Genomic DNA, 23,576 nt, shown 5'->3' on the forward strand with positions numbered 1-23,576 from the left:
GTTAGAAGTGGCCAGATTCAAAGACACTATGGGGCATATTCTGAAGCCCCTATCGCCACACGAACATCACTTATTTTTACATTCCCATAGCGATAGGGCCAGAGCCTAGTCTCAAGGCAGTGTTAACCCACCTAACGTGGCTTAACGCTGCCTTGAGAATAGGGCCTGTTTAATGCTAAACTTAGCGTGAAAAGGGGCGTGCAGTGGGTGTTGTGGTGGGCGTACCACCGCAACACCCATTGAGTTTGATGCTACCGCCTATTATCAAGGGCCGCTATAATAGATGGCAGTGCTGAACATAAGACCTAGAAAAATCAGGTCTTAAGGTTTGTTAATGTACAGAAAGGGACCACTGATGAAACTGATTGCGTCATTCAAGATCAGCTCTATCTCATACGCTGACGATACCCAATTGATATTGGTGTTGGATAAGGAGCGTCCAGGTGCCAAGGAAGACCTTAAGGACTGCCTTGCAGCTATTTTTAAATGGATGACCAACAAACATTTAAAGTGTAACACCGGAAAAACCGAGATCCTACCAATAGGGAACTACAACCTTTTCTCCCCAACAGCATGTTGGCAAACGGATGCTGAAGTGCCCCCTAATACAATTGCATCTGCTCGCAACTTGGGCACGAAATTTGACAACCATCTATCTTTTAAACCCCAGGCTGTAGCAGTAGCAGGCATGTGCTTCCAAATTATAAAGGCACTAAGGAAGTTTTTTGATCTTCTTCCACTTTCGGCGAGGAAAATGGTCGCAGTGGCCTTAATATGTTCTAGGCTGGACTATTGTAATGGATTATATGTTGGAGCTAATAAAACTGTTCTCCATAAATTACAGATGGTCCAAAACGCGGCAGCCCGCCTTGTACTGCGTCTGCCCCATAAATCGTCAGCCTCAGCAGCTCTAAATACCCTTCACTGGCTGCCAATAGGTAAAAGAATCTTGTTTAAACTTCTTTTAATTACCTTCAGGGCATTTCACCAACGTGGCCCAACCTATTTACACAATGGGTTTAAAAGATATTTTCCAGCGCGTTGTCTGAGATCTGCAAGTCAGAATCTACTTACTCCACCCTATTTCAAGTTACCCACAAAGGGTGGCAAGTCCCTTTTTGCACTTGGATCTAAAGCCTGGAACAAACTCCCTCTTTTCTTGCGGTCCTTCTCTCAGGAAGCCCATTTTAGGAAGGCACTGAAAACTTGGATTTTCTCATTGCCCGATACCATTTGCAGGACCTTAGTGTAATGTGTGTTCAGAAATTAGGACATTCTTTTTCCCTTCCAACTCTTACATCTGAGTTGTGTGAGCGCCAAGATACTCCTTGGAGTGGAAGTTGCGCGGTAGAAATGCCATTTACATTACATTACATTACATCTTTCTGTGCATTAATAAACCTCCCTGCTCGCAGACACTCTTGCACTCTGGAGCAAGGGTGCCGGTTTTGGCATTAAGTTATGAGACTTAGCGCCATTGCAGGGGGAAACACCAGGCTGCAGCACATTCTTGTGAATAGGGTGCAGTCTGGCGTTTCCGAAGTGGCAGTGAGAGGCGTTAAGCCGAGGAGGCTAACGCCTCTCAATGGCACTTCTTTGTGAATATCCCCCTTAATCTGTTAAGGGCATCCCAGCAAACCCAAACCAACTCCACTGGCACAATTCAAAGCTCAGGGTTATTTATTAAAGGTGAGAATCAAAATGTTCATTCATATTTAATGATCAAGTACAATCGAATGTCTTTATGTTATTCCCACTTCCAGCTTCTTCATTATATAAGGAATGTACATTTGCAAGAAATTGGTGGAAGAAGGAACTTTTTTGATGAGCATGGAAACCCTCCTCCACAATACGATATTATAAACCTGCAGCAGAATCACAATGGCACCCTCAAGCCTGTGAAAGTGGGTGCTTTTGACTCCACAGCCCCTCCCGGAGAAACGCTTAAAATTAATGTCAATGCAATCCGGTGGAATGCAGGAGATGCAGGAGGCACAAAGGTAAAATTAGTGTAGACGTTTAAGATGTGAAAAAGTATAAAAGACAAAAATGTTGCTCTGATATCTTTAATGGACTTTCAACCTTTATTCAAGATACAATTTCTTCAGGCTTAAAATACTTTCTTGAATTTTTTGGGAGTGGAGGGGTTCAGTGGTTCACAAAGAACGCAAACATCCGAGCAGCAAAAGGTGATATACAAACCATGTTGCTATATGGGCATTTAGGGACATTGTCGACATTGCTAAGTTAGCATGAGCTTCGCTGCCATGATGCTGCTTTTGTGTACATTACTACACACCTTTGTTTTTGCAACACTCTGTGCCTTTCACATGAGAACGGACTGACTTCACATTCTGTGACTTTCCTGGAGTTTAGTCTGAACACGATGTGCAAGGTCGATCAAAAATGCCCCTTGTTATTCTGTTCTGGCCAGTCCCTAGCACCTAGACATAACATGCTACACACAGCTGCAGTACTGAAGACTCATGCTTTGATATTACGTTGTTGCTTGTTTTTTTAACACACTTGGAGAAAGCTGTTCCATGGAGAAGAGCTCTGTAGTTACTATGATGTAAACCTTACATACAGGCTTTAAGGTATGGGGTCTGCTGTCAAAGCCCAGAGGTCATCCTTTTTATAAAATAAACTTCTCCTAGTCAAGGGGAGGGTGATTAGGCTTAAAAGCCCTTATTGCCACAGTCTTTATAAAATGACTTCTCCCTTTGTATTCTATGGAATTGTAACCATTCTAACTATGCTAAGTTTATGCATTTTGCTGCTAGTAGTGGCACGCTTAATGTATTGCAGAGTACAATAGATAAAATAAACATTTTGAACTATTTCACTGACTCTGCCTATTCTCATTGTGGACAAGTAGGAGTGAGTGAGCAAAAGAGTAAGTCTTGCTCCCGCGATTCCTGAGAGAGTTGGGAGTGTTGTGTTCTGTGTTGTCTAATCATTTGTAGCTCTGTGATCTTTGTAGGAGAACGAAGGAGACACTATAGCTAATCGGTTTGGGATTTTGGGTTCTGATGTGGTAGGTTGGTACACCCTTATTCACTGAGGTCCTGTTTTCCTGCGCATAGTTCTGTGTATGTGCAGAATCCCTGCAACAATGTATTTTTAGTCTTGAAAAAATAAACAATATGCTTCCCTCCCATACTTCTAAGTCTTGTCCCGGCAGTTACATATCTTATTTTCGGGTTGCAGGCCTAATCCCAGTCCATCATACGTCTGCAAAACAATAGAATGCCATACAAGAGCCTCAAATCAATGCAAATGTGTACATCATAGTTTAACTGTTTAAATTATATCAAAATGTGACATAACTTGTGGTGAGGTTTTGGAAGCAAATGAATAATGGCTCCAATGAACTCTCTCTTTGCAGTTCACTAACTCTTTTTGCAGGTAATACTACTACTCCAAATATTTGTGGTTGATGGAATGGAGGTACCAACCACTTAACATTGTGGATCCTACTCACAAAGTGAACTTTGCATGTGGAGCTCCATTTAAGTTTAGACTTATATGAACTGCTATGTGTATATCTCCTCATGGATGGAATTAACAGTTTCCATGTGTAGATGTAGGCTTCCGAGCCTCGGTATGAATGGGGGCTTGGGGAGTGAAGCCTCTTAGAACGATATGTACAACTGTACAGTTAGTACATTTAGAATCTAGTAACTTTACAGTGGTATTTTATTCTGCCTTTTTAGCAAGATCTTCACCATGATGGCAGATATTTCTGTATAAGGAGGGCAACTCTGAATGGAAGTGAATAGCGAAATTGGCTAGTCCTGAAGTAAATTATAGGCATCTGACACACATTAACACATCAGGCACAAAAATACAGGTCACATTTTAGTCTCTGCCTTCTTAACAATCGACTGCCTCACTACCTGGACCCCACATTCCATGGGGGAGCAAGCCCTACTCTAGAGGAAGAAGAACTTCAGTGCAAAAGAAACAGACCGGGTAGTTAACTGTTTGGTAAATCACTACAGGTAACTAAAGGGGCATGACCCATCTCCAGTAGGAGCAGTCCAGTCCAAGCTTTGAGACCCAATCATTCCTCAACTATATCACAAGCAACCTAAGATCATTTCCACCCTGATTGGGGCTCTTCAGTCAGGTGTTTCTCGGCTCCAATGGCCCAGTGAGCAGTATGACCAATGTCTGGATATACCATTGACTGTTAGGGCAGTCCATCAAACCCACAAAAGGCGATGGGAGGAACGCTTGCAAATTGTTTAACTACTGGCAATCACTTGGGGTAACATTCCAGGCCATTGTACCTGGAGGAAGACGTGGATCCCGTTTCCATTACACAACCCTCAAAGAGCATGTTCTCCCCCCATTCATCCTGTCTTGCTATATGTTCTGCCTGTTCCTAAGAACATGAGGCCAGGTAAAAAATCTAGACCATTGAATCCTAACTAATTTCCATTGAACCTTTCATCCTACAGTGTCCTACCCCACCCTGCTCAGATAGGCACATATCACACACCTATCCCTGGTATACAGACTCTAAAAGCAACAATCTGTCAGTTAGTCTTAGCTCAACCCTAATCTTGGAAGCTACTGAATCAAGACCATTGAAGAATTAAAAGATGTATATCACACTAAATATTTGATATCTAGTTCAATTTTGTCTTCCTTATCACAGTTTAGTATGAGAGGACCTGTATTCTTCACAAATGTATGAAATTCAGTATTCACAAGAGCAAAACAGTGCACCTTCACCACTCACAAGACCACCCATCTGACTATTTCTACATATTTAGAGCATTTTAAATACAGTCATCATCATCTTTTCCAATAAGGTATTCTACCTTCCCAAGCTCAACTTATGAGAAGCCCCCTAAATGCCTTTGAGTACAACTGTTCCTTTCAATGTATTCACTATGCTGGCTCCAGACCAAAGGTTCATACTTTATTCTCTCTTAATTATGGTCGGAACATGTCAATGCCAACCTTCCTAACAATTTCATGCTCCTTTTTAGGAGTTCCTGCAGTGCTGACAAATCCCTGCCCTAATCTATGACTACAGAATTGACAGCCAATACATAGTTTGTCATACATCCAATCCAGAACAGGCAAGCACTGCTTGGCAAGTCCCCAATTGTCTCAACATATTTGTTTTCAGTCTACTTTGGCATTTATACCTCTGTCTTCCTTGTCAGCATAATCTGTTTGCCACTGAAATTCTTTTGCTAATGTACCATTCATGTATGCTGCAGACATTTTTCAATCCCACTTTTAACTCGGAAAATCTGCCACTTAGTGTTTTTGGCACCTGCCTGATTCTGTAGTCAGTTCTGAAAAAGGGAACCCCCTCTAAGGAAAAGTAAAGGTCGGGGAGTAAAGGGGGACAACTACAATAAACACAGTAAATAATATACCTTCCTCTAGACCTCTATTTCTTTACCATGTAGAATGAATCTTAATGGTTTATACATACATTTTGTGAAACATCATGGATACAAGACCATCTTATTATGCAAAAGTTATATTTATTCATTTTAGTAGATATTTGTATTTACTTATTATTGATAGTATGAAAACGGAAAGAATGTAATCTAAAAAGGCATACATATTCATAAAAGTCGTTTTTACAAATCTTTCTTTTTTATACATTTTTTACATGAACCAACAGTTTCATATATGTGTGTACAAGTTCAATTTAATGCTATTCACTGGACCCCCTATATTAATACAATACACGCTAATCACATTAACAGATTCATATTCACACTCAATCAAACCAATCAAACTAGCAGACAACTCAAAATCACATACACATGCTGGTCAGAAGAGGACATAGATGTTATGAATCTCCATGACTGTGTCGTAGGTTGAGCGCATGCAACAAGGTCGACGCGCGTGTCTGTGGAATATGTGTGTTGTAAACCACCTTCTTCAGGAACTTCCCAAATTATATGTCTTTCACCTAGTAGTAGGGGTACCTAAAATATTTAAACAATATGTTTCAATAACCCATACAGCACCAATTCATTTAAAATTGATTGGACCACATTCTAATTTCAAAAAGGAAGAAAAGGAACAAATAGTGATCAATGTATTTGAGGGGAAGTAGCAGGAAATAGAAAGATGAGAAAAAATTACAAAAATTTGGAAAAAAGTTTGTGAGGTGCAAGACTCTTCCTTTCCTAGTTATTGAAAGGTTTGTCATGATTTTCAGGCGAACTACGCCACCAAGATATGAAGAAAAAGGAAATTAATGCAAAAGAGCATTGAGGTGCAAAACGATTTAGCCACTGGTATACCTAGCCATGCTTTATCGGCAGGGTGTCATGCTTAACAACTACAAGTGTGCATCAAAGAGACTCTTAAGTCACTTACAGCTAGTGATGATGCAAGAAATATTCTCAAATGGTTGCCACATTAAAATGACCCAACTATTGGTAAATCTTCTAGGTCAATTATAGATATCTCCCCTTAGGATTGGGTTCCGTTTATGTGGAAAAGTAAATTCTGCCATGTTCTGTGTCCCTACGTGTCATCCATCATATGTTATGTGTGCATGATTAATATGCATATGTATTCCCTATGTTCGATTCAAGACGCAATTATAGTTGTGTCCACCTCTAGTATGCCAGTTTCCAGTTCTCGTGAATACTACGAATATCAGGTCTATGTAAAGCTACGTTGCCACGTTTCTCAGTGTGCACGTTATTTCATTGTAAAGTCCCCGTTTCTAGGCCTCAAAAGGGCCTGGACACCAGATTCAGCTCCTGTCTCCTGAAACCTCGCTGAGGAGCGATACAGCCCCCACCTGTATCCTCGACCCTTCACTTACTTCCTGCCTCGCAGTGCCCGGTTCAGCCTGGCTCTGCCTCTGAGTCTGCCAAGAAAATGTTATAGTTCCAGTTATCAGTTCAGTCCTCCTTCTCTGCATTCCTAAGCTACTGAACTGCATCAATAGTTTCCGTCATTGTCTAGCCTTTCCGGCTCCATGTAAGAGAAATACTGCATTTAATGGTCATTTAATATTCTTCATCACGCACTACATGTAGAATAATGCATGGTCCAGTCTAGAATCAAGTTAGCCTTTCCCCTCCTGACTTTTAGTTTATATCAACATGTTCTCTAAACATCAGATACTAGATACTGTTTAGGTACATGTCGCCCTGACTCTCCAGACTTCAGTCTCTGCTCCTAGCACAGAGTTCGAAGCCCCCAGTTTCTCCTAGTGATACGTCATTGCCAGTTTACGCGCACCACCAGGTTAGAGGTCCCGGCTCCTCAGGTAGCCCCCTCCATGGTTTCCGCCCCATTCATGACATATTCTGTTACGTTTGCATCACATGTCTATGTATACGCCCTGTTACACCTCTTTTCACCCTTATCTTTCGCGACTGCTACGCGTCACGCCTTTTGCTCCACCCACTGCTCCGCCTATCATATGTACTGTAATGCAACTGTTTTACTATATATGCTTGTGTATTGTTATTAAATGCTAGCGCGCTCATCCCAGATCCAGCCCCAGCAGCTGCTGGGCCCTGCCATCCTATTCCTATGCAGGTTGTCCTGTTCCTGTCCTGTATGTTGTAATAAACCTGCGAAACTCCTACTACCTCGAATCTTGACTCTTATTTATTGAGCTATCTGTTATTCATTTATACATTCAAAAATAGGGTATTATTTATTTATTTACCACATAATGGCGCCCGAATAGGGACTTGCCCTTTCCCCACGCGCCGGTGAAGCCACGCCGGCCCCCTGATTTAGCCACTGGTATACCTAGCCATGCTTTATCGGCAGGGTGTCATGCTTAACAACTACAAGTGTGCATCAAAGAGACTCTTAAGTCACTTACAGCTAGTGATGATGCAAGAAATATTCTCAAATGGTTGCCACATTAAAATGACCCAGCATCCAAACGAGACGGTGGAGGAACGCGGCGAGTCCCGACCAGAGCCCAAGCCGAGAGTCCAAGGTCCGAGGTATCCGGAGGTCCACCCGTAACTGAAGTCCGAACAGACTCCTCAGTTACAGAATGCACCACAGACAGTTACAGCACCGCAGCCTATCGCTGCAACACAGCATGTCACACAGCAGATGTACCAGTATGCACAGTCTGAGTATCCAGAGTACCAACAGTATTCATGAAACAGCCTAGAGAGGGAGGTAGGCTTGCCTCTCATCGAGATACCTGTAGATCAAGAAGGTCCCTATGTTCATAGTCAAGTATTAGGGAAAGACAGAAAGTTTTTGATTGATACAGGGGCAAGTAGGACCACAATTAGTCACGCCGAAGTTCCAGGGGCTCCGCTCTCAGGCTCAAGAAATGTTTCCCTTGGATTTTCAGGAAAGCCTATCGTAAATGAGATCTCAAAGCCAGTTTCTCTAGAAGTAGGTCCATTGTCCCGCACTACTGATCTGTTACTTACTAAGTCATGTCCAGAAAATCTATTAGGCATTAAGACACTGAAAGAGTTAGGTGCAGTTATATGCTGTTCCCCAGAGGGAATACGATTGTTCCTACGTGACTTTAAGGGTCACTATGTATTACGAGATTTTGATTCCAGATTGTCTAATGTTCCACAGCACTTATGGGCGCAAGGTCCAACTGATGTAGGTTACATGCAAATCACACCCTATCGTGTGACTCTCAAGCCAGGTGTAGTGTTACCACGAATCAGACAGTACAGATTGCCACCTGAGGCTGTAGCAGCCTTATCCAAAATTATTGACGAGCTCATTGCTCAAGGAGTGGTTGTAGAAACTGACTCCAATGTATGTAATTCTCCGATCATTCCAGTCATGAAACGTACTGATCCAAATGCACCCCCAGTATATCGATTAGTGATTGACCTACGAGAGCTTAATAAGTGTATTATTCCTCAGTACCCAGTTGTCCCAGACATCTCTTCCCTATTAACAGCCATTGATTCCGAAGCCACGTTCTTTACTGTAATCGACCTCAAGAACGCGTTTTTTAGTGTTCCCATTCATCCAGACAGCCAGTTCCTTTTCGGATTTTGTTTAAATGGAAGGAGCTATATGTTCACACGAGCTCCTCAAGGTTTCACAGAAAGCCCTAGTATTTACAGTCAAGCACTTAAGAGACAACTAGACAACATTCACATGCCAACTGACACTGCCCTGCTCCAGTATGTCGATGATCTACTGATCACAGCCCGTTCTGAACGTGCTTGCGAGCGAGCATCCCTTACAGTCTTGTATTTCCTAGCCGAGATGGGGCACAAGGTGTCCCCTTCTAAGCTTCAATTCTGTGTCCAGCAAGTGGTATACTTAGGACACTTACTGTCCAAGAGGGGTAGGCAGTTGACACCAGACCGTATCCAGTTAATAGCGAGTCTTCCTCAGCCCAAGACCCAGAAGGAGGTACGTGCTTTTATCCTCAGTATGCTTTATCCTCAGTATGCATTCCTAGCCAAACCACTGATACAGTTAACGACACAGGAGGCAGCCGTATCGACTGTTCTCCCTTGGACATCTGAACATACACTTAGTTTCAATGAGTTAAAGAAAGCTTTATGCCAAGCTCCAGTTCTAGCGACACCGAACTACAGTAAGCCTTTCACACTTTTCGTTACTGAACGCGAAGGTACAGCATTATCTGTTCTCACACAAGATCAAGCAGGACAATACAAGCCATGTGCTTATTTTTCGAGCACATTAGATCCTGTAGCCCAGGCTCTGCCTGCGTGCCTCAAGTCAGTTGCAGCCACAGCACTAGCTATCAGGCAAAGTGATTCCATAGTCTTAGGACATTTCCTGACAGTACAGGTTCCACACTCTGTGGAAGTTCTTTTGAACCGAACACAAACTCAGCACTTGACAATTGCACGTTTAACAGGTTATGAATTAACACTGTTCCAGCCACACATAGAAATCAGACGCTGCAACATCCTGAACCCTGCTACACTGTTACCATCAGTTACTTCGAATTCTGCCACACATGACTGTGTGGAAGTAGTTAACATTACGACTAAACCAAGACAAGATCTGACAGATATTCCATTACTAGATCCCGACCTGACACTTTATGTGGATGGTTCATGTATGAGAACAAGTACAGGAGAACTAGTCGCCGCGTATGCAGTGACTACTGACACCGAAGTTATTGAGACACACCGTATTGACACCCTGTCCGCTCAAGCAGCAGAGCTAGTTGCTCTGACACAAGCCTGCATACACGCCAAGAACTTGAAAGTTAATGTCTACACGGATTCACGTTACGCATTTGGAGTCGTACACGACTTCGGAGTGCTCTGGCAGGAGAGAGGTTTCATGACTTCTCATGGAACCAAGATTCAGCATGGTCTCCTTATTCAAGCTCTGTTAGATGCCATACACTTACCGACATCTATTGCTATCATGAAATGTAAAGCACATACGAAAGTTACTGACATTATTTCCCAAGGTAATGATCTAGCAGATCGCACAGCCAAGTTTACAGCACAGACTCCAGACATTCCAGTTAATCAGACACATACTCCAGATCCGACCACATGTATGACAGTTAAGGACCCTACACAAGATGTCATAGATATCCAGTTACATGCTACTCCCGAAGAAATCAAGAAATGGTCCGAACAAGGAGGGGTCCAGACAGATCAAGGATGGTTAACGAAGGGTAGAGCCACATGGTTTCTCCCCGACTCTATGGTTCAAGTCATTATTAATACCGCACATAGTCCAGCACATTTAGGAGAAAAAGCTATGTTAGACAGTATCCAGAACATTTGGTTCAACAAGCATTTACGAGCTGCAGCCAAGCAGAAAGTCCGTACCTGTATGATATGTTGTCAGTTTAATCCAGGTAAAAGTGTCCCGGTGGAACAAGGTGGATTCCAGCCCCCTGACCACCCTTTTGAAGTCCTCCAGATGGATTATATTCAGATGGAGCGATGTCGAGGTTTCAAGTATGTCCTTGTAGTTGTATGCGCTTTGTCCAGGTGGACAGAAGCATATCCAGTCCCAGATTACACAGCCGCGACCACTGCCAAGCAGCTGGTTCGTGAGTTCTTCCCCCGTTATGGACTCCCTAGAGTCGTATATTCTGACAACGGCCAGCCATTCTCATCTGAGTTGATGAAGCACGTTTCCCTGTTGTTAGGGTACCAGTGGAAGTTTCATTGTGTACGCCATCCTGAAGCAGCCGGTCTCGTAGAGAGACATAACCAGACTCTGAAAATCCGTATCGCCAAAGTATGCAAAGAAAAAGGTGTGGACTGGCTGGTAGCTCTGCCAGTTGCTTTACTTTATATGCGCATGGTCGCACATTCCAGATCAGGTCTGTCCCCGTATGAGGTCGTTTTCGGCCGCCCCCCTAACATGTGGGGTACTCCTAGACCCCGAAGTATTACCGATGTTTCAAGTAATATGCTGACAGATTACCTAGCTTCCTTGATGTCTGCCCTCAACTCATGTCGTTCACAGGTTGCCGCCACATTTCCAGACAATACCGAGGTGGCACCGCATGAAATCGTTCCAGGATCCATGGTGTTGGTGAGGAATTTTGACAGATCAAGTCCGCTGGAGCCTCGCTGGAAAGAGCCCCGACAGGTCCTCCTCACCACCCGTACAGCCGTGAAGTTGGAAGGTCGCAAAGGCTGGGTGCACCTTTCTCATATAAAAAGGTTTTATGGACTGAAACCCGTCTTAAAGAACATTTCCCAGGATTTGAAGGATTGCCAAAGCACCATTTTTAAGGACTGTCCCGCAAAAGACAATGTTACTACACCCCCCCTGTTAGAGAAAACTCCGCAACAGGAGTATAAGTTAAAACTCCGGTCTAGTAAAATAAGTCAGTCAGTTTGATTGTCTAAGTCCTCCCCTAGGTGAAACGGTTAGACTGTTTCTGACATGTATAAAATAGACCCCCATAGTGAGAGAGTCAGTCACAACTCAATCCGATGTATCGTTTTTCTATGTTTCATATTATTTCTCAGCATTATGATTTCCTGCACCAGTTATGCATTTTACCTGTATCTTCCAGTTCCTCATGTAAATATGTCTTCTAATGCTACTGTAGAGCACATGTTTAGTGACCTACCTCCCCATGAACTCTCTTACCGCCTCGCTATGCGAAATAATTCCTTTATCCGCATGTTACATTACTCACACCAGACCAGCAATGCCACTAATTGTTGGGTGTGTGGTCGACTCCCCCCTTTCCAGACACCGAAGGGAGTTCTGCCACTTTTTCCTTATCCATTTTCACATAATGGTTCGTGTGGAGCATGGTCCACGTTAACGTCATCCTCAACAGATATGTCTTTTCTTAACAGTACATGTTTCCCAGACAAGCAAGGTCTCCCCCACAGAACAGGTTTAGATCTAGAAAATGAAGTGTATAATTTAGGTAATTATTCGTCGAATTTCATGGTCCTGAATGTCCAGTCTGATTCTACTCCAGACTTACCTGCTATTTCAGTATTACCAGTCAAAGGCGAATTATGTGTCCGAAATAATGGTTCCGTACATGTAGGACATAGTGATTGTACTACTATTGTCAAGTATAGTGACAGTGGGAAATCTATCTTCAAAGCTTCACGTCATTCTTATTTTATTTGTGGTCAAACTGCATATGTTCGTCTGCCCCTCGATTGGGAGGGAACCTGTTACATTGCCTTCCTACTGCCACCTGTTTTCCTAGCCCCATCTGATTATCACAGAAACACACATCTAGTACACATTAGACATAGAAGGGAGTCCCCAATTGTCGATTATACTGAAACTGCTCTAGAACAGTATACAGATTTCAACAGAGGTTTCTTCTTCTTTATAGGACCTATCCAGAATAGTAAACTGATCCGTAGGTTAACAAGAACTCTTGAAGCTGTGGTAAATGAGACTGCCTCTGCTCTAGGTAACTTAACCGAAGAGCAATCTGCTATGAGATTTGTCGTTTTACAGAATCGTCTCGTCCTTGACGTCATACTGGCCGATAGGGGCGGGGCCTGTAGAGTCATCGGATCTAGTTGCTGCATTTTCATTCCAAATAACGCGCCGTCTGTTTATTCAGCTATAACCAGACTCCATAAAATTGCCCATCTGATACACCAAGATCCAGGCACCTGGACATGGTCCGGTTGGTTCTGGAATATAATTTCCGCATGGGGATGGAAAATATTGTCCTTCCTAGGTATTGCAGTAGCGATCATATTCAGCTGCTGCCTCTGTATACAATGTGGCCCTGCGATTTGCGGCATTTGTGCTACCTCTTGTATTCCTAATCCCAAGCCCCGTTCTAAATCCCGTTCCAGGATAATTCGAGACGAGCAAATGATACTGTATGAAATGATAGATGGTATCATGAATATTGATGTTTCCTGATGGAAACGTAGTGACAAGGAGGGAATGTGGAAAAGTAAATTCTGCCATGTTCTGTGTCCCTACGTGTCATCCATCATATGTTATGTGTCCATGATTAATATGCATATGTATTCCCTATGTTCGATTCAAGACGCAATTATAGTTGTGTCCACCTCTAGTATGCCAGTTTCCAGTTCTCGTGAATACTACGAATATCAGGTCTATGTAAAGCTACGTTGCCACGTTTCTCAGTGTGCACGTTATTTCATTGTAAAGTCCCCGTTTCTAGGCCTCAAAAGGGCCTGGACACCAGATTCAGCTCCTGTCTCCTGAAACCTCGCTGAGGAGCGATACAGCCCCCACCTGTATCCTCGACCCTTCACTTACTTCCTGCCTCGCAGTGCCCGGTTCAGCCTGGCTCTGCCTCTGAGTCTGCCAAGAAAATTTTATAGTTCCAGTTATCAGTTCAGTCCTCCTTCTCTGCATTCCTAAGCTACTGAACTGCATCAATAGTTTCCGTCATTGTCTAGCCTTTCCGGCTCCATGTAAGAGAAATACTGCATTTAATGGTCATTTAATATTCTTCATCACGCACTACATGTAGAATAATGCATGGTCCAGTCTAGAATCAAGTTAGCCTTTCCCCTCCTGACTTTTAGTTTATATCAACATGTTCTCTAAACATCAGATACTAGATACTGTTTAGGTACATGTCGCCCTGACTCTCCAGACTTCAGTCTCTGCTCCTAGCACAGAGTTCGAAGCCCCCAGTTTCTCCTAGTGATACGTCATTGCCAGTTTACGCGCACCACCAGGTTAGAGGTCCCGGCTCCTCAGGTAGCCCCCTCCATGGTTTCCGCCCCATTCATGACATATTCTGTTACGTTTGCATCACATGTCTATGTATACGCCCTGTTACACCTCTTTTCACCCTTATCTTTCGCGACTGCTACGCGTCACGCCTTTTGCTCCACCCACTGCTCCGCCTATCATATGTACTGTAATGCAACTGTTTTACTATATATGCTTGTGTATTGTTATTAAATGCTAGCGCGCTCATCCCAGATCCAGCCCCAGCAGCTGCTGGGCCCTGCCATCCTATTCCTATGCAGGTTGTCCTGTTCCTGTCCTGTATGTTGTAATAAACCTGCGAAACTCCTACTACCTCGAATCTTGACTCTTATTTATTGAGCTATCTGTTATTCATTTATACATTCAAAAATAGGGTATTATTTATTTATTTACCACATTTAACCTCTGTAGACTTTTTCACAACAAGAAAAAACATAAACTGGTGACCTTCTATAGCGGAAGTAATAACACATACTTGTTGAAGTTTTGTAAATTTCTCCGGGTTTGCCTTACCGAATGAATCCTTTCTACTTATTCGTCAAAGATATTTTCTATTTTTCATTATACGAGTGCGACATCGACTGAAAGTTGGTGCTATTACCTGTGAAAGGATTATATTATATTATATACTGGTAGTTGTTATAGCGTTCCCTGTACATGTTATGTGTGCTTTAATCTAAACTAAAGTACTCCGAGATGTATGTACACACCTGTTATCAGTTGTGGTACCACCACACTAGGCATCCGTGTACAATAGGCAATATTACGGTTCAATGCGTCCCTCAGTAAAGTCCAGTTAGGATGAGCTCAGGTTTCCAAAATTGAGTCCATCTCTATTGGGAGGAGAGATAGAAGAAAAGGACTTTATCTTAATATGAGTAGTGGTTACATTGTTTGTAAAGATGTACAGCTCCAATCAATACTATACTACTACGACCGTTGGCATGACCCATAACGTGAATAGTGTCTATATTGCAAAAGTTCGAATAATATAGGGTGAACATAGCCTATGCATACTATCTGTTTAAATGTGTGCCGAGTGACTTCCCATACTGCTCATTGGCCTCTATTGCCACCTTATCGCTCTATTGTGATGAATGCCAGATTATCTACGTGACATGCTGCAAGGCGAGCACGCAATGTGACTGTGGTCTCCCACTATGACATGCGCACACTGATTGAATAAGTGCCGGTATCTCATTGAGATATCTTAGAATACCATCCTATGCAATATTTGCAGTACTTCACTCACCGAAATGGTACTCCACTTGTGCCGCAGATGATCCTTGCTGGCTCGGCAACATGCAGCAACTACTGCTGTTGCCTCCACACTTTTTATGGGTCCTAAGATGCGTGGTATTAAGTATAGGGATTTTGGCGCCACTTGGCAGATTTGCACAAATTGTAAGTTAAGAAATTTATGTCAACGGTGCTCAAAGGTGTGGAGAACCACTAAACTCCACAAAACAAAAGCTCTATAAACATAAATTTCACTCCTAAGCACACGTTAAGTATGGAGAAGGCTTCCCTGTTAGCGTACAGACACAATAATTTCAGAGCAAAGTATAGACAATTTCTTTTGGTCCTTTCTTTTCAGGCTTTATTCTTTTGATTTCAGCCACAGCCAACACCTGTTTTGTCGCAATTGGGATGTGATCCCGCGACTTCATCAAGGCTATACTCTTCCAGGTGTTGAGATTTCAAATGTGGTGATATTTCCAACCCACAAAGGGGTTCCAATTAGTCTCGCGACCGTCCAGATGCACAATTTCTTTAATATATAGGTCCAAATATCCACTGTTTATCATGTAGTCATCTTCAAAGTCACAGAGTACAGCAACCAATTGAGAAACAAAGCGTCCACCGAGTGCGGTAAATGGCACTTTTTATGGGCCTGACTTCCATCGGATATTAAAAGAGGTGATGCACGCCGCGCGACGACGAGCAAGTCAATACTGGGATGTGGACCTACTATTTTGGTCTAACAGAGAGGCGCCATATTGGTGTGTGTGTTAATATGCAACTGGACCACTTGATACATGATCATATTATATTTCTATAACGTGGGTTGCCAAAGTAAAGGACACATTCATGATTCTGTAGTTCGTACAGCGAGAGCTCCAGACACAGATGCTGGAAGGCAAATGTACAGGGGTGAAAAGATAGGAACAAGTACTGGATGACAGGTAAAGGAATGAATAGGTAGGATTTGTACTGTGGAGGAGGCTGGGTACAAACGGTAACACAAATGTTTTTTGTGTGAAGCCTGCAGCTGAATAGAGTCACTGGCATATGCATAGGCCACTGGGTGAGTGCAGTGGGAAAGGACACTGCTGAAGGAGGCAGATGCTGTATGTTCTCTGGGAGTCTTACTCATGGTGTATGATGGCTCACATGACGACTTTGGAGTCTGAACTGACAACCTGTCTACAGATCCTGAGGAAGTTGTACTCAGGGAACATATTGAATCAACCACTAATCTTCGGTCTCGGAAACAGTATGGGCTGGATCTTCATTACAGTAGGCCAAAATCAAAGGGGCAAAAGATAAAGAATATAATCTCCCAAGAACTTCTTAATGCTGTAAAAGAAGACTTGTATAGAAAAACCGGAAGTATTGATGCAGCAATCTGGCCTGTGGAGAATATGGGGGGCCTCACAAGCTGACATCAAATAATAATGCAGTCGGATGAACTCAATAAATTATGTCCTATGCAAATAGGGTCATGGTAAAACTTCAAAAGCTACAATTGGGCTTGGATAATCTTAGGCCAACTAATAATTCTGTGTGATTCCTTGGTGTGTGGAGCAGTTTGTTGTCCTGCAGCCTAAGATGAATTGATGCAAGATTTTCTAGAGTTCTAGAGTGAAGAGCACTGACAATCCGCCTAAACAAATTGCCTGTTGACTTTCACGCTAAATAAGATAACTCCAAGATGTGTGGTAGTGGGATAGTGAATGTCTCATCACTGGATCTTCATAATAGGATACCTGTTGGACCTGGCCCTTTGTGCAGGGTTACCCCCAAATATTTAGCATTTACCTGCCACTTTTTGCTGAATTTTGTTTTGTTGGCCATAAGACTGTGTGCACTTTGTCACTGCTAACCACTGATGTAGTACAGGTGTTCACTCACTAAACATGGTTTAATTGGCCTATACCCAATTGTCATATTTAATTTACTTATATGTCCCAGACCTGCCAACTTAATTAAACATGTCACATTGTGAAGGGGAGGTATAGCTGTTAACGTGGTGGACCCTCTACCCCAGAACTGCTTCTGTAAGTGGCACTTATGCCCCTCTCAATTGCCCCTACTCCAAAAAATAAGCAAACAAAAAGTGCACAAGCTTGCCAAGACTGCTGCTGTCCTGTGCTGTTTTCACACTTCTAATTGACATCGGCTACTCAGAGGCTCAAAAGGTAATTTAAAAGCAACTATTGTGCAGTGGTTTGCAACTGCTTTCCTCCCACCTTGTGCCACACGATATCGGCTCCTCTCAGGGTGATGTGTGAGGGGAGCCGATATTGTGTAGCACATAGTAGTATTTTGTGATTTGACAGGTCTGAGAATGGTATACTATATACTCAGGGTCAGTGATTTAAATGCTATCAGTGGGCATGCAGCACTTATTTTACCACCCACCTAAATTGCACCTTAAAATATGTCCCAGGCCTGCCACTGCAGCCTGAATGCAGTTTTAAAACTGCCATGTCGACTTGGTATTACAACCCCCTTTGGCAAGCCTTAACCTCCCCTTTTATTACATATACATCACCCGCACAGTAGACCCTAGGTAGCCCATAGGGTAGGCTACATTGTAATTAAAAAGGTTGGAGTTATATTTTTAAGTTTTACATGTCCTGGTAGTGAACAACTCCTAAATTCCTTTTTTGAACTGTAAGGCCTATCTTTCTCGTAGGATAACATTGGAGATTCTATTTTAAATTTAATAAGATGTAATTTTCAATTGAAAACCGGTGGCTACATCATGTTTTGTATCTATTAAAATGTAATGATAACATCTAATTAATGGTAAAATTTGAATTTTCACTACAATTTTTAAAATGGCACTTTAAGAATGTTGATATTTTCCTGCCCTTTGCAACTACAGCCTGTCTTGGGTCACATGACAGGGTGTAGCTGCCAGTTAGAATGTGTTAATTCCTTTTAGCCATTCACGCAATAGAGAAAGTAGGTGTGCCTCAATTGGCCACCTGCTGGCAAAAGGAGAGGGTGGAGCTGAGAATAGCCCCACTTGCAACTGAATCGGGATTGCTTTGCCTCCACAGAAAGTACCTAATAACTTCACATTGTCTGTGCAGCCAGCTTAGAGCCAGGGCAGAATAGTCATGAAATGTCATGCACCTCACAAACCATTATAGAAGATTTTCTCACCTTCCAGCAGAAGGACACAATGGTATTAAAACCGAACCTTCAGACCCACACTTCAGTTCACTACTGGACCTGCAAGAGCACTCTTAGAGGACTACCTGCTGCTGTGATCTGCTGTGCACTCTGTAAGACTGTTGCTCCATCTGGAAGGATTGTCTAGAGTCGGGAATCCTCATAGGTCATCCCTTACGTTGAGCCCTGCATCATCACATGAATTCATGATTACTAGAGTGACTCCAAGGGCTAGTTTTCTGGCCCCATGTCTATAGCCACAAGAGCACAAAAGGCTCCCACCATCTTGAACCTGCACCTAGACCCAGCCAGAGTGAGTCCTGAACCCCCAGGTGGTATCCCACCAGCCTTGTACACTTGGTTGTGGTGTTGAAGGTACCCAGATGGCGAAACCATAAAACTGAGGGCACATTTTGGCCGGAAACTTCTCTCAGAACCATGAGAAGACCGGGAACAACCTGCTTCCCCATCCACCTGAGAGACATCACCAGTTGGATTACCTTTGTGTCTTTTCCTGCTACATTCTTCTCTGCAGCAGCAAAACCTTTTCAGCGGTCCTTCACCAAAGGGGTATCTGGCCTTCTGGATCTGTCATTGGCTACCAGCTTCTGCCTCATCCTGCTGGATATGTCTGATTTTCATTTCAGAGACTAAGTCTGACCAGGTCCTGTGATCTCAGGTTACCCCACAAATACGCTTGCTCCATGGACCCCTCCTGCAGTCTTGCCCTGCGGAACTTCACCGTCTCAGAACACTTTTTCTTAGAATTTTTCTAACTCTGAAGGTAAGCACTGATGGGTCGCCATCCACTTTTAATATCTGAATAGCGTTCCATTGTGGTCAGCCATATTTTTGGACTTTGCCCCAGTCCCGCAAGACTAGATGTCCAGGGTTGGTGCTTTGATCTTTTAGGTGCTAGTTTTCACTAAAAACTTTAAAAATTCATAACTCCGGTTCTACTGATTGTTTTTTTGTCATTTTGGTGTAATTTTCTCTTGATGACTCTTTGTATGCTGCATACATACTTTATACATTGTTCTAAGTTAAACCTGACTGCCTTTTGTGCCAAGCTACCCAGGGATAAGCACAAGTTAATTTTGTGACTTTTAGTGGTGCACCCTGCAAGGGTTGTGGCTGTTGCTTGACCAGAGCTCACACTCCAGCCAAACAACAGCCTACGTTCTCACAGTATCTTGTCAGGTCTGTGCAGGAAAAAGAATATATCAGATTGCTGTTGCCTTCTGATATTTCCAAACATAGTTTTAATGGTAATTAGATCCTGCCTTCCTTCAATTACACTTAGCCCCACCCATTAACAGCACTTATTCCCTATTTCCCTAACTTTCCACCTTGTCCCACACACATTTACTACTAAATTTTGTATTTACATGTGTAGAGATCTCCGCCATTGGGCAGATATCTTCTCATAGAAAAGGTAGGAAAGGCGGAGGGAAGGATCTCCATGTGGAGATTTGCAAATTGCTTTTTGGTGTATACTAAGTAGTATTAGTCCAAACTCCAAAGCAGCTTTTGTGAATATGCTCCTATATATAGGTAGCCCTGTTTTGTCGGTGTGAGGAAGCAAATTAACCCCTTGCTACACCTAACACGCTCAAGGTAGAAGGAAGAGAGGCTTCGGTTCACCTCTCCGACATATGACTAAAATCTCCCCCAACAAATCCTTCATAACCTGTTCTGCGGATTGTGTTTTTTACAGACATTTGCAAACAAACTCTTTTGCACTTTCACCTCAGCAAAGAAAACCTCTGATTGACAAAAGATTACAGATGTCTCCTCTGGAAATCATCTCAAAACCTGCAATGTTTCAAAAGTTATGTATTATTTTACAATTCTTTTCTTTCTTTATCATCTTTATTTCGACAAGAATGTCATAAAAGAGGTCACAAATGCATCAACAATAACATTTCTGCACAAATCATTACATTTAGCATATTAAAAAACCAAGATACATCGTGTCGATAAAACTATTTCATCATGTTAAAATAGAAATCATTATAAGCAGTTAAAAAGAAGGTCAGCTCAGAGTCCCTCCCCTCACTAATAACCTTCAAGCACCATGGAGCTATACAAAAGTCTACTAAATCTCATTTTACCACATAATTCCTTCTGATGTTCCACATAGCAGCTAAGAATTTAGTTACAGCAAAAACAATTACTGGAGATAAATCAGTTTTTAATATTCGGTAGGAGTGAAAACACTGCCTAATCCCCAAGTTTTTGAAAATTGGAACAATCCACTTCTTCCTGGGTGTCTGGTAGGACGGGCAAAAAAACATAACATGCAAATCATTTTCTAGCTCCGCAGTGAAGGCTGGACAATTTTTAGAAGTAGGTGGACACAATCTGCTAGTAAGGGCTCTAATTGGCAGGGAGTCGTGTCTCCATTGGGGATACAACTTCCTAAGACCAGTAGGACTGATATCATCAAGAACAGTCTCCAATTTGTAGTAGTCTTTCATTGCTAAGAATGTGCTCGACAAAATCCCCGTTCGGGCATTCGATAATCGGGCAGACAGATTATAATCATAGTACAGGTTAACCAGCTGTTTACGCGATATGCTTCTACAAGCTCGTTCCGGGTTAATCCGCAATTGGGGGCAGCCTAGCCTCTCAAATTCCTGTCTTATATATTTTAGCCAGGGAAGTTTTCATGCATTCGGGAGATTTAACAGCTCCGAGAGTTCTTGCCTCTAACTTTCTGGAGGCGACTCTGGGTAACCCCAGAACTCGCCTCCAGAAAGTTAGGGGCTTAGGCCCAATTCCTCTTTTAATGATCTCAATCTTAGGTCGAGCCTAAGAGGGAGCAGGGGTGTACTTGGAGAAAAAGATATCAGCTGCCTAAGGAACTTATTTTCCGTGACGATTATTGCATGGGCACAATTGTGACCCCACAATTTGCCACCATAAATTACCGCCCCCGTGCCTGCATTTTGTAAATTTCAAGAGGTGGGCCAATAGGTTTTAGCATGGATTTATTTAGTAGTTTAAGAATGCCCCCCGCCTTTTGAGAGAGCTTTAATTGAGATTTAATCTGGTGTTGAGCCCATTGTAGTTTCCTTGAGAGTAAGACCCAGATACTCAAACGTCTGCACTCTTTCAAGCCGCGCAACTCCTATCGCAGTGTTTGGGCGTGATGTTTTCGGGGGATTGAAAATCATGAATTTCGTTTTAGATGTATTTATTTTCAGCCCCGATCATGGCAGAAGATGACAAAGCCATCCAAGACTCGCTGTATACCCAACGGAGTCTTAGAGAGTAACAGGGTGTCATCTGCGAACATAATCGCAGAGATCCCTGACCCAGCGAGCCTTGGGGCATCTCTGTTGGGGACCGCATTCAGATGGGGGATTACTCCGTTGACATAGAGGCAAAACAGGGTGGGCGCCAAGACGCAACCCTGCCTTACCCCCCTGCCAACGGGGAAGCTAGATGATAAGTTACCTTCTCTCCCACACCTGACCCTTGCGAAATTCTGAGTGTGGAGTCGAATTATGATATTCAGAAGGGGGACAGGGATGCCTAAATCCCCTAGAACGCTCCAAAGTTTCCTGCGTGGGACCAGGTCGGAGGCCGCACATAGGTCTACCAAAACAGTATATAATGAACCGCCCTCTACCTTAACCGCTTTCCAGAAAAGCATAGTTAATCTGAAAATCTGGTCTGTGGTGGATACGTTCTTTCTAAAGCCCGCCTGGTACGGGCTTAAGATTTCAAAGTCCTCCATCCAATCCAAGACGCGGTCTAGAATCAGCCTTGCGAAAAGTTTCTGAGATACATCTATTAGGCTGATTGGCCTGTAGTTGGCTGGGAGCAGAGGCAACCCCTTCTTGAAGATAGGGACGAACTCTGCTCCCAGGCAAGTATTTGGTACCGCCATGCCTCCAAGGATTGCATTAAAAATCTTTAGTAGATAGGGAGCCCAGATCCCAGGTTCATGTTTGTAAAGATCACCCGGAACCTTATCCAACCCTGGGGCTTTACCCACAGGAAGCTTAGATATAGCAGCCCGAATCTCACCTACAGTGAACTTAATCTCGGGTGAGCCAGGGACAGGGCTTTTCAATATGTCACCTGGGGGGATCTCCATAAGGGTATTGTCCCCCTTGTACAGGGTGCTAAAATGATCTTCCCATACCTCTGCTGCAATGTTTGGCACTGCTGCCAACTCTGGCTCAACCGAACCAGTGCTCACAATCTGCCAAAACTTCCGTGCATCTTTGACCGCTAAGGCTGATGTTAACTTTGCCCAATTTTCATTCCCCCACTCAATCTTAGCATGATGGGTTAGCTGCCGGTATACTAGCCTCCTGCGCTTTATAAGTTCCCTGTTGTTATTCTGTTTCAATGCGCCAAGGAGTTCTCTTTTTGCCAATCTGCAGGCCCTATTATACTAGCTTGGCTTCCTTCTAGCCCTTCTCCCACTAGGACCTGGGGGATTTAGGATATCTGACAGGTTATTAACGAATACCTTATTAAGTTCTCCCAGCCTTTCATAAAATTCATGCGTGGGATGCTGTTCGATAAGAGCAACTACAGCTACTAGTACTGGGATAACCCGGGCATACAATTCGCCTTCTCCATCTGGATTATTGAATTTGAATTTGAATTTAAAAAGTTTATATAGCGCATCTTACACCATTACGGTTTCTTGGCGCTTTTGACGGCATGCAGGCAGAAAAGGAAGGATCATTAGAGTGGAAAGGCCTGAGCAAACAAAAAAGTTTTCAGTCCCTTACGGAAGAGGGAGTATTGTTTTGAGGCCCTGAGATGATCAGGCAGGGAGTTCCAAAATACAGGAGCCAAAATGGAGAAGTTGGAACCTCCCCATTTTTTCCTAGTGAACCGAGGAACCTGCAAGAGGGATCGATCGGATGAACGAAGATGTCTGGCGGGGACATAGTTAGTTAAAAGGGAAGAGATAAATGCTGGGGCCGTTCCCTGTCGTGCCTGAAAGACCATGCATCCAGTCTTAAAAAGCGATCTTT

General features: G+C 43.1%; 1 protein-coding gene across 1 annotated transcript in view; it reads left to right on the forward strand.

The window, feature by feature from the left end:
* The window catches only part of LOC144798445 (extracellular calcium-sensing receptor-like), a 109,639-nt gene that overhangs the window by 60,746 nt on the left and 25,317 nt on the right, over positions 1–23,576 (forward strand). Inside the window, exon 4 of the mRNA XM_078669321.1 lies at positions 1,764–2,000. Within this exon, the coding sequence (XP_078525447.1) occupies positions 1,764–2,000 (237 nt within the window). The remainder of the gene's footprint in view (positions 1–1,763; positions 2,001–23,576) is intronic.

Source organism: Lissotriton helveticus, chromosome 12 (assembly GCF_964261635.1).
Source record: "Lissotriton helveticus chromosome 12, aLisHel1.1, whole genome shotgun sequence".
Lineage (NCBI taxonomy): Eukaryota > Metazoa > Chordata > Amphibia > Caudata > Salamandridae > Lissotriton > Lissotriton helveticus.